At 48.3% G+C, this 16,782-nt stretch overlaps 1 protein-coding gene across 5 annotated transcripts in view; it reads right to left on the bottom strand.

Annotated features, from left to right (window-relative positions):
• Tbc1d14 (TBC1 domain family member 14) overlaps window positions 1-15,698 on the bottom strand; it is a 97,089-nt gene extending 81,391 nt beyond the window's left edge. For 2 of the 5 annotated variants that reach the window (XM_021162241.1, XM_021162244.2), the window contains exons 1-3: window positions 15,518-15,698; window positions 14,287-14,341; window positions 598-1,339 (exon numbers count right to left, since the gene is read on the bottom strand). In XM_021162241.1, the coding sequence (XP_021017900.1) occupies window positions 598-1,339; window positions 14,287-14,329 (785 nt within the window). In that variant the 5' untranslated portion in view covers window positions 14,330-14,341; window positions 15,518-15,698. Of the gene's footprint in view, window positions 1-597; window positions 1,340-6,992; window positions 7,717-11,191; window positions 11,321-11,862; window positions 11,910-14,286; window positions 14,342-15,517 lie in introns of those variants that run through there. The other 3 variants (XM_021162242.1, XM_021162245.2, XM_021162243.2) reach the window with 3 other exon arrangements.
• Between the last annotated feature and the right edge of the window lie 1,084 nt (window positions 15,699-16,782).

Below are 16,782 nucleotides of genomic sequence, written 5' to 3' on the forward strand. Positions count from 1 at the left end.
GGGGACCTGGGTGACAGGGCACCACAGGAAGGATGCACATGGCAGGATCAACACAGTAAGATGTGTGACTGCAGGGCAGCCAAGGCACATGCCCTCACCAGCAGGGCCAGACAGGTACACTGGCAGCATGACTGGAGCATCTGGAGATGCCAGCCCCAGTGTCTGCCACTAACAGCAGTGTTAGAAACAGAGTTGCTAATGCTGGTGCCAATCTTAACAGCACCCTTTTGCCTGACCTAAGAAACCCTTAGTTTCTTAGTGAATTAGTGTAACTAATGAATGAGTGACAAAGTAAGGGAGCTAAGGGCCTGTGGGAGACTCCACCCTCAAAAGGCAGGAGGTCAAAAAGCAACCAAGACTATTCCCGTGAGCCAAGGACACAGAAGGGGAGATGGCAGTGAGCAGCCAAACAGCAGAGTGAGCACAACTGGCCACACACTACTCCACAGTACTAAGGCACCGGGAAAAGGCACAGCTGTCTGTAGGACGCAGCTCTTATTAACAATGCACAGGAGACACAGACAGTTAGCAAGGAGGGACAAGGCAACAGGTCTGCATCTGTTGCCCTGTCTCTGCTCCAAATAGCAAAGGTGTTACCTTGTAAAGAAGTGACTGAATGGTTGCAATAGTTTCAATTTCCTCCCCTCCTCAGTCTCAGCAACACAATCCTGCTGGTGTAAGTCACTGGTTTCATGGATGGAGCTCAGGGTGACATCAGTAAACTGTGGGTCATCATCATTCTCCAGGGTCACAATGGCGCTGGAATTGCTCGTGACCATGAGGTCCAAGATGTCCTCATTGCTGACCGACAACGTAGTTGACAGCTCTGTGCCAAGACTAGACACACTGCAGACAGAGACATTGTCACTTCGGCTCAAGGCTTTGGAGGTGGGGCTGTAGAGTTTCACAGAGTCATAGCCTGTCCTAGGAAACGTGGAAGACTTCCGCACAACCTGCTCCGGCTCGCTGCAGGTGGGAGCTGAGGGTGTGCAGGATGGCAGGGGGCATGCACTCTGGAAGGCCCGCTCTGGGACGATCTCTGACTCAGACTGCTTTCTCTTCACATGGACCACACTGCAGGGAACAGGCTCTGGGTTGCCAATCTCCAGAGTAGGAATGCCCGAGTCCACTGATTGAAGGCTGTGTCGATCTTCCAAAGCACCAAGTTTTAGTGAAGGTCCGTAGTCAGGCACTGAAAGGGATCTGGGTGCCGCCTTGATACTAAGGTGTTGTAGGTCCTGAAGGGAGTCTCCTTGCCGACCATCTAGGATGCCCATCAATGCTACACCATTCATAGAGGTGGAAAGGTTTCCATCAGTCATCTTGGTCCCAGAAGAAACTAGAGAAATACAGACATGGGAATTAAAAATGTGTATATAAATCCAAAATTGCCATCCCTTGGGCATCTTTGAACACAGAACTCCAAAGGCTGGATGGTCCCACTTAAAAGGTACCTTTGAAATAGTCCTACAAGTTGGGCGTAGTGGCACACCCTCGGAAAACCAGCACTGGGAGACTGAGGCAAGAAGCTGTAAATTTGAAACCAGCCTGTGTGATGCCCCATGTCAAAAAGAATTTTAATAAATAAATAAAAGATGTCCTCTGCACTCAAGCTCTAACTGAGGCCCAGAGCAAACGCTTGAACATTCTCATGACATGAAGTAGCAGGACAATAACCCACACAGAGATCATCTAGAGAAAACTATCAGCTTCATCATCAGCTCCCACCCCAGTCACATCTCTGGCATCCAAGCCAGCAATGGAGGTAAAAGGTAAAACATTTGTGCCAGGTGGGAAAGATATTTTCTTGTGGAAATAGGCTACATTCTGGACCTTACGTGCCCACATGTTGGAGGCTTGGTCCCAAGGCTGCCATGCAACTAGAGGCAGAGCCTTTAGGAGGATGGATGAAGTTAGATTCTCTTGTTTCCTGGGTACCATGAGCCAATCAGGATTCTTCTGTCACCTGCTCCTATCATGACATTCTGTATTTCCCTGGGTCAAAGGAACAAAGCCAAAATACCATGGACTGAAGAACTCTCTGAAACAATGAGCTGAAATAAGCTTTTCATTCTTACAAGTAACAGCAAAAGTGAATTATTCACTTACAAACATGCCATCTACAGTAAGACTGCCCAAGCATACCCCAACTGGCCACACCTTTTCACAGCGCTACCAGGCTCACTCAAGTCCAAGACTAATGCTTTTCCTTCACAACAGAAGCCAAGCACTCAGAATAGTCCAAGATCAGACTTAGCTAGAGAGGGAGGATTTGGGGTCAGAGGAAAGGCCATACCTACTTTTAAATGGCTTAGAACAGGTTCCTTAAATCCAGGACAGGAGGTTAGTTCAGAGAAGATATGTTAATAATAGAAAAGCAAAAGCCAGGGCTTGAGAGAAGAATCTAAAGCACTGGCCACACACACACCTCAAAGGTCAAAGAGGCAGGCACAAGTCAGGAGAAAATTCCAGTCTGAAGAACATGGCCCTTAGCACACTGTCACCCTCACCTTTTAAAATGTCAAAACTAGAGATCGGATAGTACACCCTAACCTGACCACAGAGTAGAATCTGAGGACCAGAACTCCAGACTCCAGCCACTTCCAGACTGTAACCCCAGCTCCACTCCAGACAGCCTTGGGGAAATGAACTAAGTAGCAAGGAAAGCAATGAATGGGCACCCGGCCCTGGAGGAGCAACTGCTCTCATCAAACAAGAAGTTGCTCAAGACTCCAAGGCACAGCAGACATGGAAGTTCACTTGCTAAGATGTCATCCTAGCGTCTACAAGAAACCTCCTGCAGCCCTCAGGAAGCCAATCTCTTAAGTGCAGCACAAGCAAACTGATTAAAAGCAGAAAGGGGGGAAGGGAAGGAAGTAATCTCCTCTTCCCAGAAACTGAAGGAGTCAGGCAGACAGTGCAGCAAAGAGCAAAAATGGAAACCGGAGGGAGTGAATGGAAAGGCAGAATTCAGAAATAGCCAGAGCCACAGAAAACTATGATCCTGCGAGTAAAGTTCATTTAACTCCAGAGGTGTTCTGAATAATAACCTATTTTTCTTACAAGTTAGAACCACAGTGTACCACAATGCAAGAAAAACACAGGCAAATTTAGTTTGTTACAGAAACAAAATTATGTAAGGGCTGAAAAAGTTTTTAAACCTACAGACAAAAACTCAATGTATTCTCAGGGAGTTGAGCATCCCTCAGAAGGTGTTAGCATATTTTAATTTGCATGGCTCACCCTGATGTCCGCCAGGAGTCCAACAGCCCTGTGTCTCTCAAGGACACCACACACTATCTGTGTTCCCTGCTGTGGGAAAACTTAACCAATTGTTAAGCTAAGAAACAATCGCAAAAAGAAACAAGTAGATTCAAATACACACAAATTGGAAGTTGCAGTCTTTTTTAATTAAAGCAAAAATAAAAGAAGAAACATTTTATCACATAGTTAAGAGCTAATCTTTGACAAAGGCAAAGGTTACTTTATATCAAAACACCATCGGACTCCAGCAGATGAAACTGGCACAAGGCCTCAGGCGGAAGAGGAAATCTTTACAGGCCCAGCTGAAATTCTGGCTCTGCCACTTACCAAGAGGTGCTTAACCTTTCTGAGCTTCAACTTCCTGCCTCCCCAGCAGTGAATATTAATAATACTATACTACAGGCTGGTCTGAAGACAAAAGACACAAGGAGGTGTGGTGAAGCTAGACACCAGACCTCACAGGTGCTCCACAGCCACTTTTCCTTGTTTTCTAGCTGCATCTGGGAGAGTCTGCAGACATGCAGTTCAAGTGTCATCAAGAGATTCTGCTCTCAGAGTGCACAGCAGTCACTGCCTGGACAAATAACAAGGCACCTAGCTAATGCCTGCCGTCTGTGAGGGTGAGAAACCATCTTACTCAGACAACGGCGCCTCATTCACAGAATTGATTTCAAGGACCTTCTTTCAAACCTAACCAAGAAGTGGGAAAGAGAGCAGGGCTGTGAGCCCAGAGCCATGCTGTACCCTGTCTCTGGGGCCTCTTTCAGGGAAAAGCCAGATGAACTCTGAGGCCTCTGGTGACTCATTAAGTCTCAGGAATAGAGTGTCTGTCTTTGAGGAAATAAACCTAAAAGGGAAAGAGTGCTCCGGCCAGCTTGCAGCATATCTGTGCTGGCTACTCTTATGTCAACTTGACAAACTAGAGATATCTGAACGGAGGGACCCTTAATTGAGAAAAATGCCTCCATAGGATCCAACTGTGGGGCATTTTCTTAATTAGTGATTGACAAGGGAGAGCCCAGCCCATTGTGGGTGGTTCAATCCCAGAGCTGGTGGTCCTGGGTTCTAAAAGAAAACAGACTGAGCAAGCCAAGGGGAGCAGGACAGAAACAAAACCCCTGCATCAGCTCCTGCTTCCAGGTTCCTGCCTTGTTTGAGTTCCTGTCCTGACTTTCTTTGATGATGAAGAACAATAAGGAAGTGTAAGCCAATTAAACCCTTTCCTCCCCAACTTGTTTTTTGGTCATGGTGTTTTGTGCAGCAATATTAATCCTAACTAAAACTATACTCTAGAACCAACTTCTACAAAGGGCCAAGGGCATCTGGTCCTTGAGCCCTTCCACCTGGTTCTACCAATGCCATAAAACCAGAGGCCACGCTCCAGGCCTCCTGCCTTCTGCCAGTGCCCCAGTAAGGAGAGGTTGCATAAAGTGCATGCTTCCGAGACAAGGCTGTAGGGTGATCTTTGGAAGTTGGCCTAAAGGAGGTGGCCTGCCTCCAAGTCACATGCTTTCTAAGCACAGACTGAGCCCTAATTCCCCACACTAAGCAGATACAAAGGCCCTCCCATCACCTTTCAACACGCAGCCCACCTGGGGCCACTGTAGGAAGCAAGGAGCTCCGGCCCAGCAAGGTCATCAGGGGCTTTGGGTTCTAGCAATCTATGGCATGGAAAGCTCCAACTAGCCACCTCCTTCCTCCTCTGCACAGTGCTCCATCTCTGGCTCCTGCAGGAAGCTATAAAGCTCTTTCTATGCTCTTCTGCCACACCCCACCGAAAATGATGAGATTTTACAACAGTTCGGTTTCTTGCCACTAGAACCTAAACTTCAGGCAAGAACAGTTCTACTCATTTCTGGACTTCAGCATCTACCATAGATTAAGGATTTTTAAAAGTATGTGCTGAATTAATTGCTACCAGCCAAGTCCTCAAGTGGGCAGGTTTCCCAGACTGTTCCCATGAGCATAACTGAAATCTGGATTATATTCTAAGAACAAGGCAGCCCTAACAGAAGCAATACAAGTAGGAAAATCCCACTGAGTCCTGGTAACACGTGCACATACCAGACACTGCAACCGGGCAGTCCACTCAGTACAACAGGTTACATGTAGACCAATGATGGGAACCACTATCCACAATGATAGTCATTTTTTGGCATCTACATCAGAGCAACACAATGTGCCTACAGCAGGCACTCTAACCTGAGCAGACCAAGGCTCTAACTGAGTCCATTTGGGGAGGAAGGAGCACACTGCCAGGGGAGGGACAAAATGCAGGGTACATGGTGATCAGTCACCACTTTCCAGACCAGAGTCGAACACACAAGATATGAAGCAGGCATATGAGGAAGGCTGTTTTTAACACATAGCAAGACCATGTGAGTTTCATATGTTCTGCAGGAAGCAAAGAGGAAACTGTCTGAGGTTCTGGAATAGTCTAAATTCACCCCATAGAGCAGTTTTTTGTGGAAGACACATAACAAAGAAAAGAGAACCAGTTTCTACTAGTGATGTGAACAGGGCAATGTGAGACAGTCTGATCCAGTCACAACCACTTGATTTTCTCCTCCCCAAAATCCAGGAATTGGGACATAGCCAGAATCTTCACACACCACACACACACACACACACACATCAATTCTGAAACAAAAACCAAATGGTTAGTTTTGTCCTTAGGAAGGGAAATCCCCTCCCTGTTGGCTGTAAAAGAACAAACTGCCCCTAGCACCAATCCTGGGGGCTGCCCCCACCCCAAAAGCTATGGGCCCAAGCAGCCCCTCTCTGGATGTTCCTGGGGAAAGGGGGTTCCTGGCACCGCCACCAAAGGAATACTGCTGTTCTCTCTGACCATCAAAGGGCAGGACAGTACACTCACCTTAGCTGCATTGTCTTCCTTCAGTCCAGTTCTACCTGATTTCCAGGTCCCTATTCTAAGGGCAGAACATTCAAAGCTTGTTTCTCCTCAGCCATGCCTGAGGGCACATACAGCAGGGTCAGTACCAGGAAAGCAGGATCACCTGTAACAGCTCTACCTGCATAGCTACCAGTTAATACACACCAGGGTGCTCTGAGCTGAACAGGCCCCACAAGTCTTCTGTATCTAATGCCCGCAACAGTCTAGAGAAAGCCTCTTGGGGTACCCCGTGGTTAACAGTGAGGGTTCTAACGAGGCCTTCTGCTTCTTCGCAGAAGTGGTGGTTCCACCAGGCTGCATCTCAGCCCCGAACACAGGGTGTTCAGGACAAACTTTAGCTCAGGACTGGCGAGGAATGAGGTCTAACACCAGAGTCCCACAGAGACATTTCACTTGTGTGAATTCTCCTGCACTGCAGAGAGCACCACAGGAACTAACCAGGGGGAGAGTCTCTCTGAAGTCCTCTTTAAGTCTCTTTAAGTAGGAAGGTCAGAGGGACCAGGATAGTCCTAGGTCTCGAGGGCTTGAGCGTTACACCCTTTTACCTTCACACTCATCTACTCAGCCAAGTGCCAGCAATCTCAGCTCCAGACTAAGAACCGGGTGGGGCTAAGAAAGCAGCCATGCTGGGCTAACCTGGATCTGACTCGAGTGGGAGGCAGCCCCCTGGTCACTCTTTGTACTGCCACTGTGCAGAATGGAAGTCGATTATAAAAGTCTTTTTCTTTTTACATAGGTTATTTTTCAGGCAAAAACAGTCCTAAAACCATTTCCTAAACATATATATTCCTCTGGAGGGTGAGTGGCAACGTACCTGAAGTTCTGGGTGAACCATTTCATCCGTATATTTCAGCATTGCAGACTTCAAACTGTTGAGAATCCCCAAGGCTCCCTCAAAGCCCTAAAGAAAGACACTAACTTACACTGGCCATAGGTGCTATAATTAAAAGACCAACATGAGACCCTTAAGGTTAAGGAGAGAATATATGGAGTGTTCCTTCCCTAGCCACATTTAATGACTAAACAGACACCTGTGAAGTTGTGATGGATTAGGAAGCTATGCAGCCCACTTCACAAAGGCAACAGTAATTAAAACTCTTTAATTCTTTGTTTGAGAGAAAGAGTCTCTTTCACTCAGTAAGTAGCTCTGGCTGGCCTGGAGCTCACTAATTGACAAAGCTGGCCTCAAACTCCGAGATCTGCTTGCCTCTACTTCCAGGGCACTGGGAGTAAGGCGTGCTTAACTCCTAACAGAAGAGACCACTCTGAGCTCTCACCATATGCTGTACATGTGAGGGCCATACAACCTAGTCACAAGTATGCTAAGTACACTGTAGACACTTAAATGTAAAGAAAGCAACCTGTTCCAAGTTGCTGAAGGGAAGGTATAGTTCATGCCAGGCATGACATCAGAGCCCCACACAAGGCCTGCTGGAATACTCAAAAATACACATCCTCAACTTTGTGATAATTGGTAAGCCAAACACTTAACAATTTTTACTATTTTATATGGTAGTACTAATAGAAATGAACTTTAAACATTATTGTACCCATATGAGTATTTTGCCTCCATATATGTCTGTGCACCAGAGTTCCTGGTGCCTACTAAGGTCAGAAGAGAGCAATGGGTCCCCTAGAACTGAAGTTACACAGGTGAACTGCCATGTGGATGTTAGGAATTGAATCCAGGCCCTCTGGAAGAGCAGCAAGTGCTTATAAATGCTGAGCCATCTCTCTAGGCCCCAAAACTTTTAAAAGTGGGGCCAGTAAGATAGCTCAGTGGGTAAAGGCACTTCTTTTTTTTTGTTGTTGTTGGTTTTTTTGTTTTGTTTTGTTTTTTTGTTGTTGTTGTTTTTCGAGACAGGGTTTCTCAGTAGTCCTGGCTGTCCTGGAACTCACTTTATAGACCAGGCTGGCCTCAAACTCAGAAATCTGCCTGCCTCTGCCTCCCAAGTGCTGGGATTAAAGGCATGCGCCACCACGCCCGGTTGGTAAAGGCACTTCTTGTGCATGCCTGGCAACCTAAATTCCATCCCTGGAATGCTCAGAAAAGTACAAAGAGAACTGACTCCAAAAGCTGTCCTCCAACTCTACATATGCAGTATAGGCACACTCGACCACAGATACACATACACACACACACCACATAAACACAACAATAGTAAAAATGTATAAACGTTTTTAAGGCCATAGTAATGGCTCAGTTGGTAAAGGTGCTTGCTGCCAAGCCTAATGACCTGAGTTCGATCCTAAGGACCACAAGTAAAAGGAGAAAACTGATTAGAAATTGTCCCCTGACACATACACACAAATAAATAATAAATGTAATTTTATAAGATAGTTTTAAAATAAGTAGGATGGGAGGAGCTCTAGACTCTGGAACAGACTACCTGGATTCAAATCCCAGCTCCTCCACTTGCCAATTATGTAACCTCAGTTTAGTTTAACTTCATGTGCTTCTGTTCCACTGCAAAATGAAGTCAAGAGGAACCTTAACCTTATCAGGCAGTTAGCAAGATTAGGGGAACAAAGTCACACAGTGCTTTCAGAACCATGCCTGGCCTAAGCTAAGCCTTAGACGATCTTGGCATCTTTTTGGCACAAGATGGACAGCCAGCTCAGGCCCACTATTTATCACCTTTGCATTACAAAGCCCCAACACAGTCACCCTGTGTACACAGGGCTTCTTCCTGCTACTAGCATCTCTCCTCATGCATGCTCTGTGGCAATGACTGAACTCTGGGCCTCAATTTTCCCAAGGAAAAATGAAATTACCCACATTGATCTACTCCTGAGAGTCTTCTAGCTCAACGGTCAAAAAGTATCAACACTCCTGGCCTAAGACATTTACTTATATCTAGTCCTAAAGCAAACATCAGGATAATACATACACAACTTCCTAAACTCTTTTCATATATAAATGCCCATTCTAGCAAATCCTCTCCAAGGTCCCACATCATGTGGCAAAGATGCTCAGTGCTGAGGATGGGAACACGAAGTTAAGGATCTCTGACCCATCAGGAGTCAGACTCTAAGACAAGGCTCCCTGAAGCCATGTCCTCCTCACTATTAGAGAGGCTTACACAAGGCCTGGTAGAGGAGGGAGAGAAGAAACTCTCTCTGCATAACAGGAGTCAGAGCTAACTGAAGGTGCTAAAGAGACACAGAGCCCCAGGAGCCAAGTGAGATGCTGAATGTGAGAGGATGGGCTGAGGGCAGAGGACAAAATCAAAAAGAAAGCAAGCCTAACTCATGCAAGAAAGGTGCTAAACACACACACACACACACACACACACACACACACACACCATGGCCAGCTGGGGCCACCGAGGACATCTGGGTAAGCAGAGCCTTGTCTTGTAACACCAGCCTCAGTCTGCATCCCTGTCTCCCTCACCTCATCTCCCACAGTCACGCTTCCTTCTCTTAACTGTTCCAGAAGAGTGCACCCAATAACCCCAGGAGCAGCAGGTATTCGCCAGGTTCTCATTACAGCTGGGTCTCATCAGGATCACGGAGCTCAGATCTCAATGGGTCAAACCCACACAACAGAGCAAGCAGAGCATGTGTGAGGAGAGATGCTAGCAGCAGGAAGAAGCCCTGTGTGCACAGAGTAACTGCCTGGGCTTTGTAACACAAAGGTGTTAAGAGCTGGAGGACGGGAGGCAGTACCAAACTTGAGTCTTAGTTTGGCACTGGCACATAAGTGTGCCAAGACTGATACAAAATCTAGCTAAGTCCTTTTAGCAGATCTGCCAACAGCCACAGGCAACCCAGCCTCCCAAAGTCTGCCCCCAAACACCAGGACTCCCTCCTCAGTCAGAGGACATAAAATACTCATAGAATAACCCAGAACCTCCAGAAATGACAAACTGCAATAGTGCACACAGACTCCTACAGAGCAAATCTTATAATTCCTCCTGGAAGATAAAGATCCTATCTAAGTTACTTTCAGAGAGAGGCAGTTTCAAGTTTCACTAGGCCTGGCCAGGAGGTATCTCTGACATTCTCAGCCTCACTGGGGCTCCATGAGGAGTCTGTGCTGGCTAGCACCCTCTGGAAATCTAGCCAAGCCCCAGAAGGGGTGACAAGATCCTGAGTAGGGCTTGGGGCAGAGGTCAGGTTGTTCCTCTAGCCTCCCAATATGCCCAGTACTGTGAGGGTCTCTAGAGATAAAACGGGTCCTACAGCCAGAGAGTAGAAGATCTGAGGAGGACATAACCCAGGAAATGAGTCTGAGGAGAGTGGGGTCTACGGTCCTTTCCTGAAGGACCTTCTGCAGTCCAGGACCAGGATAAGGAGGCCTAAGGTCAGAGAGGACCCAGTGGGTCAGGAGATTTAAGAGGTTTGACAGTCTGAGAAGAACTGGGCATGGGGAGGAAGATTTGAACACACCACAAAGGCTTGAGGAGGAAGGACTGAAGGGGACAGAGGTCTGAACAGGTCAGAGATCTAAGGAGGATTCAGGCTCAGACCCTCAGAGCAAACTCGGTTGGCAGCCCACAGCCCCGTGAAAGTTGGACGAGCCAGTCATAGCCTCCGGTCTGAGAAAACTTTAGCAAGATTTGGGGAAAAACGTCTTAGGAGGATGGAGATCCGAGACACATCAGGGGTCTGAGGACCATATCTGAAGAGGCCAGGGGTCTGAGGAGCACCAGGATCTGAACAGGAAAGGGGTTTGGGGAGGACAGAGATCTGAATACCACAGGGTCTGTCTGAAAAGGAGTAAAGGCAGAGATCTGACAGGACAGGGGTCTGAGGACGCTGGCTCAGGGCGCACAGAGCAGACACCTCTACAGCTCGCAGCACCACATCTGAGGAGAAAACTTTTCACCAAGTTCTGGAAAAGGCGCACGTCGCGACAAGCGCTGACCGAGGGCAGTCGCGTGTCAGCCGGACACCAGCCCTCCCAGCCGCCCTCTCAGACCGCCCTGCCTGGCCGACGCAGCAGCAGGTGGCAGCGGTCAGCCATCCGCAACCTCTCAGCTTGACCCTGCAGAGCCCCCTCAGTACCCGAGCTACCGCAGCTCCAACGCCATCTCCCCGGCCCGTGGCCCGCAGCCCAGGCCCCGTGGGGCCCGCAACTCGCTGGGCTAGGAGCGTAGACTCCGCAGACGCCCGGCCTCGGCAGGTGCTTGCCGGCCGCCCGCGGCTAAAAGCAGCCAGCGCCAGACCCCACCCCCGCCACGCCCACGCCACGCAGCCACGCCCCCACAAGGCCACTGCTCTTTCCCTTCCGCTGAGCCTCTTCAGCCCAACACCCAACTCAAATCGCTCGCTCCCAGGGCCTCAGGCGTACCGCCACGCCCCGCGCTCCATAGCCACGCCCCCGAGAGCTCACTAGCCACACCCCACGCTCGTCCTTAGCCACACTCCGGGGGGACAGGAGCGTTACCCCGCCCCGCGCTCCCTTATCGCCGCCCTCACGCTCCCTAGCCACGCCCCCGCCAGGCTTCCACTGCTCTTCCGCCAGGGCTCTCGCCCCCCGCCGCAGCTCCGTAGAGCTTAGGAGCCTGCTATTTATTGCCGCTGCTCCTCCGGCCTGCCAAGTATCTGTCCTGGGTTTCGGGAGTTGTGTCCCTGGCCCTTTTCTGTCCTCAGGCCCAAGAAGGGCTGCGAGGAAAGCTCCGAGAGAGTCACAGTGTCCACACTGGCATTGCAGACGCCCGGCGGGGGCCCCTTACCTGGTCGGCTCCGCCCGCGACCATCTTGGAAGTGGGAAGTGGGAGGGAGGGGGGAAGCAGCGCATGGGGCTGGTCCAGGCGTGGGGAGCCGAGCAGCGGAGCGCATCGATGGGACGCCCCTGTCCAGCAGCTGGGGGAGTCTTAACAGCCCACGGGAGTATGTAGGGGTATACCTGAGCTCAGGTTACAGATCTTTGACCTTGGAATGCCCTCCCGGTATAGCCTTAGCCTGTCACCTGTCAAACGGGCTTTTCGGATCACTGATTCATTGCGCTTAGTGCCTAGCGCTGTAGTTCGCCAACTTTTGTCTTCACTTTAATATTTCAGTATACAACGCCCAGCAGGTTGGACCTCAGGAGGTGATAAGACAGGGTTCATCATCAGTGTGTTTTGAAAGTTGTGTGATGGACTCGCTTAGGAAATAGATGAGGCCTCACTAGACAGCATCTTTCTCTAGCCTGAGACACAGAGATCCACCTATGTATTAAAGGTGTGTGCCACCACACCTGGCTTTATGCACATTTTACCTTTTTAAGTAGCAAAAATTACAGAGACATTATCTATGAAAAAGTATAATTCAGGAGGTAGAAGTCAGCTAGAGCTGAGAAGAGTTAAGCCAGACGTCTATGGAGGATGTCTTCTACCAGGCAAGGTCATTGAGCTGCGTTTCCCTTCCTGAACTCACCTGCACTCGTTGTTTCCTAAGCCTCAAAAAGCAGAGACAGAGTGTTTGTTGGATCCATACAAAGGGTACTTGGGATGATTTGGGTTTATTCTAGGAGTTGTCAGACCCCGAAATTTTACAAACACAAACAAGCCCCTTTAAAACCTGACTGCATTTCAGCCAGGAACCATCACAGTCCTACAGGAAGAGGAATTTCCCTGCCCTGGCAGGTACCTGGAAGCATGCAGGAGGAAATCCATTTGTCTTGGTTACAGTTCTCAGTTTGTGCTAGCCTCAAAGTTGCAACCTAGAAAACGATGAGTTTGAAGTCCTGATCCTCCCGAGTCTACCTCCCCAGTGCTGGGATTATAGGAATGCACCACCACTTTTGTTTCAATTGTGCATTCATTTCAAAACATTAGGTGATGGTTCAGCCTCTGTACAACTCTCTCAAATATTTTAAAATATTTTCACAAATCTGAACACAGTCCAGAGGAAGGGCTTACAAGACCAAGACTATATCAAAAGCTAATAAATGCACACCATCCCTAGGGATGAAAGAAAACAGAGAGAGGTTGGGGAATAGCTCAGTGGCCTGAGTTCAGTTCCAAGAGTAAACAAGGGTCGAGGGGGAGGAGACCAAGAGCCGAGCCATATCTGAGCGTCTTGGGTATGCACATGTGTTGTAACTTTTAAACTTCCACATGGCATGTGCTGTTTCACGAGGAAGCAATGTTGGGTTCACCCAGCCACCTGAGGCCATGAGGCTGAGGTTCTCAGTCCATCACACCAGAGCCTTCAGCTAAGCAAGCCCAGCCCTGTGCCTGTTCAATGCACAGGAAAAAGGTCTACCTGAGAGCCTGACAGCATTGACTTTCGTCGTGAGACCCATCCAAGCAGGGTGCCTGCTGGGCTGAACTCCAGACTAGCCATTCTAGGAGCCTACAAACTACTTGATAGACACTGGCTTCAACTTCCCTCCCTGGATCATGACTGTAATTACTCTTAGCACCAACTTACGATGGCAGGAGGGTAGAGGCTTAAATGGACTGGGCAGTCCTTTGTCGGCTTGCAGAGAGCTGAGAGACTTGCAGGGCATCCCTCAGGATTTGCTACATAATAGAAATTTCAAAGGTGCTTAAGTTCCTGGCAGTTTGAAGTGAAAACAATGCCAGGTTTCCATCACACCCATTGGTGCCCTCACAGCTGGATTTAAACACTGACTGGGAAGCAGGAACTGGCTTCAGTCTCATTTCAAACTTCAGCACAATGGATTCGTTCGTATTGGATACGCACAGGAGTCCTCACAACTCCTCACCTTCCAGCCATAATGCTCGAGTATCAGTTTAAAAAACCTGCCCTCAAAGGGCAAGAGATGGCTCAGCAGTTAGAAGCACTGTCCTTTCGTCCAGAGACCCGGAGTTCAATTCCCAGCAACCACATGGTGGCTCACAACCATCTACAAGGGGATATGATGCCCTCTTCTGGCCTGTGGATGCATATGCAGTAGAGCACTCATACATTAAAGAAATAAAAACTTTTTTTTAAATATTAGAAAAAACAAACAAACAAACACCAAACCTTGAGATGACAAGGGACCATTGTCCTGTCTCTGGAATCAACAACTCTCTGTGGTGGGAAGGTTTGCAGCTGGCACCCTCTGACCCTGCCTCACCCTCAGTAGCCTGGTGCCAGAGCCCTGGTGTCTCTCTGGGAACTCCTCCTTACCCTGCATCCCTTTGATGTAACCTATGTCTTACCTTTTGCCATCAGTCCCCAGAAGTGGTCTAGATAAAGCCTCATTGTAACTTGCGTCTGAAACAAAAACAGAGTGAACTACACTAAGGGTTGTGGTCACTTTCCACCACTTACCCCCTCAGAACCTAACACTTACGCCCTCAGGACCTAACACTTACCCCCTTAGAACCTAACACTTATCCCCCTCAGAACCTTACACTTCTAGCTCCCAGATACAGAGAAAACACCCCTCTCAAGTTGACAGCTCTCCCAGCAGAACCCTGGGGGAGCTATTCCACCTCTTCCCCTTCAGGCTCTGCTGGAGGGTTCCAGAAGGACTGCCCTGGTGCTGGTGCATGGTTTCTTTGATGGCTGCAAACCTCTCACTTGTGGACAGAAATACCAGCTCCTCAGAGACTCTGGCTGACTAACTCCTCAGATTCTGTCCCTGTCTCCATCCCCATCTCTGAAGCACACAGCCTCTCCCTTCCCCACATTATTTGAAGATTGAACAAGGTCAAAATAGTTGAAGCAATGGTCATACAAGAAGAAAAATTGTCCAACTTTGTCAGTTTCCCCCATTCTTGGAGCCCTCCTAGAACTGTCTGAGCCACCCCTAACAATACAACATGAACAAAGGAGCCTTGTAGGACGAAGGAGACCTTGCCAGGGATGACTTCCGTGTGCTCTGCTGAGCATCTCTTTAGAGAAGCAGGAATGCTTCAAGATGTCCAGTATCCATAGAAACCATCTCTGTGCACCTGCTATACACCCAGGACACACCACTCACAACAACTGCTTTCATGGAGGCTCCTGGGACAGACAGACGCAGTGCTCTGCAATTTATAGCCATGACTTCTTATAAGGAAAAGAGTTATCTAACCAGGAGGGTCCTCATTAGGACCTGAAGGCAGCCCTCTTAGTTATTGGGGAGCAAGTGGGTCAAGAGAGAAAGATGAAGAATCCTCAGTCAGGTGAAGGGTAGCAGGCACAAAATAGCTGTTTTAGGAATCCCTAACCTCCCTTCCAGAGACAGAGGGATCTCATCTCCTGAACACATACATATTTCTCAATCTCTGTGAATGCTACCAACACATGAGCTACGTAAGTCACACTCACACTTGGCTTTACCTTGAGTCATCCTGGCAGTGGCCAGCACCTCACCTCTGTGACAAGAGGTTGACCTCCACAACCTGCCAAGCTCACTCAGTGCCTCTCACCTTACAGAGGAGGATAGGAGGTGAAGCCACTCACCCGTGGTGTCGCAGATCTAGCTCACTGTCCCCAGGTCAGGTCCTGCCCAGCCCAAACCTGCTTCCCATGCCACTGGCTCCTGGCATAGCATGGTTACAGTAATAGTAGGTTCACATGCCACCCCGGGGCTTTGCTGTCTCTGTCCATCGTCTCCAGCCAGAAGGCCCTCAGAGCCCTTCCCAAACCCAGTCTTTTCCCTCCCCATCTTGTTGGAGTGTTACCTCCTACACCATGGAGACCACAGTTCCCATTTTTAGGACACAATGCTTGGAATTTGGATTTCTCGGTTGGTTCTTAAAATTGTATAAGAAAAACAAAAACAAAGACAAAAAAGACAGGAATTGCTAGTGCACTAGTGATTAGCAACCTGAGGCAGGTAGAGAGTGCCAACAGAACAGCGTTTGGCAGCCAGAGTAGCTACGGCAATCCACACCCCTCTCTACACTTGAACTCTTACACCAGGGCCTATCAACTAGAATTTTCCTTTTTGTTTTTTTCCAGGGTGTGTGTTTAGTCCTGACTGTCCTAGAATTCACTGTGTAACCAAGCTAGCCTTGACTCAGGGATCTGTCTGCCTCCCAAGTGTTGGGATTTAAAAGTATGCACCACCATTACCAGCTTTTTCCTCATTTTTAAAAATCAGTATGGTTACCAGCTTCCTGGCCTAAAACAGATCAGAAACATCGATATTCAGAGATCCAACCCCATCAAAGAACACAAAGGGCAATTTATTTATGTCTTAGAATCCCTTCAGTTTGAAGACATAGGTTTTTGTTTTTTATTTTTTCGAGACAGGGTTTTTCTGTGTAGCCCTGGCTGTCCTGGAGCTCACTCTGTAGACCAGGCTAGCCTTGAAATCAGAAATCTGCTTACCTCTGCCTCCTAAGTGCTGGGACTAAAGGCATGCACCACTACTACTAAAGTCATGTGCCATCACTATTAAAGGCATGGGCCACCACTTGATGGCATGTTTAAAGGAGAAATACCCAATATCACCTGCAAACCCAGTTTCTTTGGTAACAAGACATCACCATGGTGTCATTTACAAAAAAGATAAACTGTGTACATGCCCCATAATACAGGGAGATTTACTAAATGAAATGAAATACACAGCCATCAAGGAAATCTTTAGGGTTGTAGCTGATGAGGGGGCATAGTCTCAAATGGTCTATCACATGACAGTAGGGTCAGCATGGCTGATAACAGTTCGTTTTTTAAAAAGCGTTTGTTTTTAAATGACAGGGTCTCATGGAGCTCAGCCTGGC

Source organism: Mus caroli, chromosome 5 (genome assembly GCF_900094665.2).
Source record: "Mus caroli chromosome 5, CAROLI_EIJ_v1.1, whole genome shotgun sequence".
In the NCBI taxonomy this organism is placed as follows: domain Eukaryota; kingdom Metazoa; phylum Chordata; class Mammalia; order Rodentia; family Muridae; genus Mus; species Mus caroli.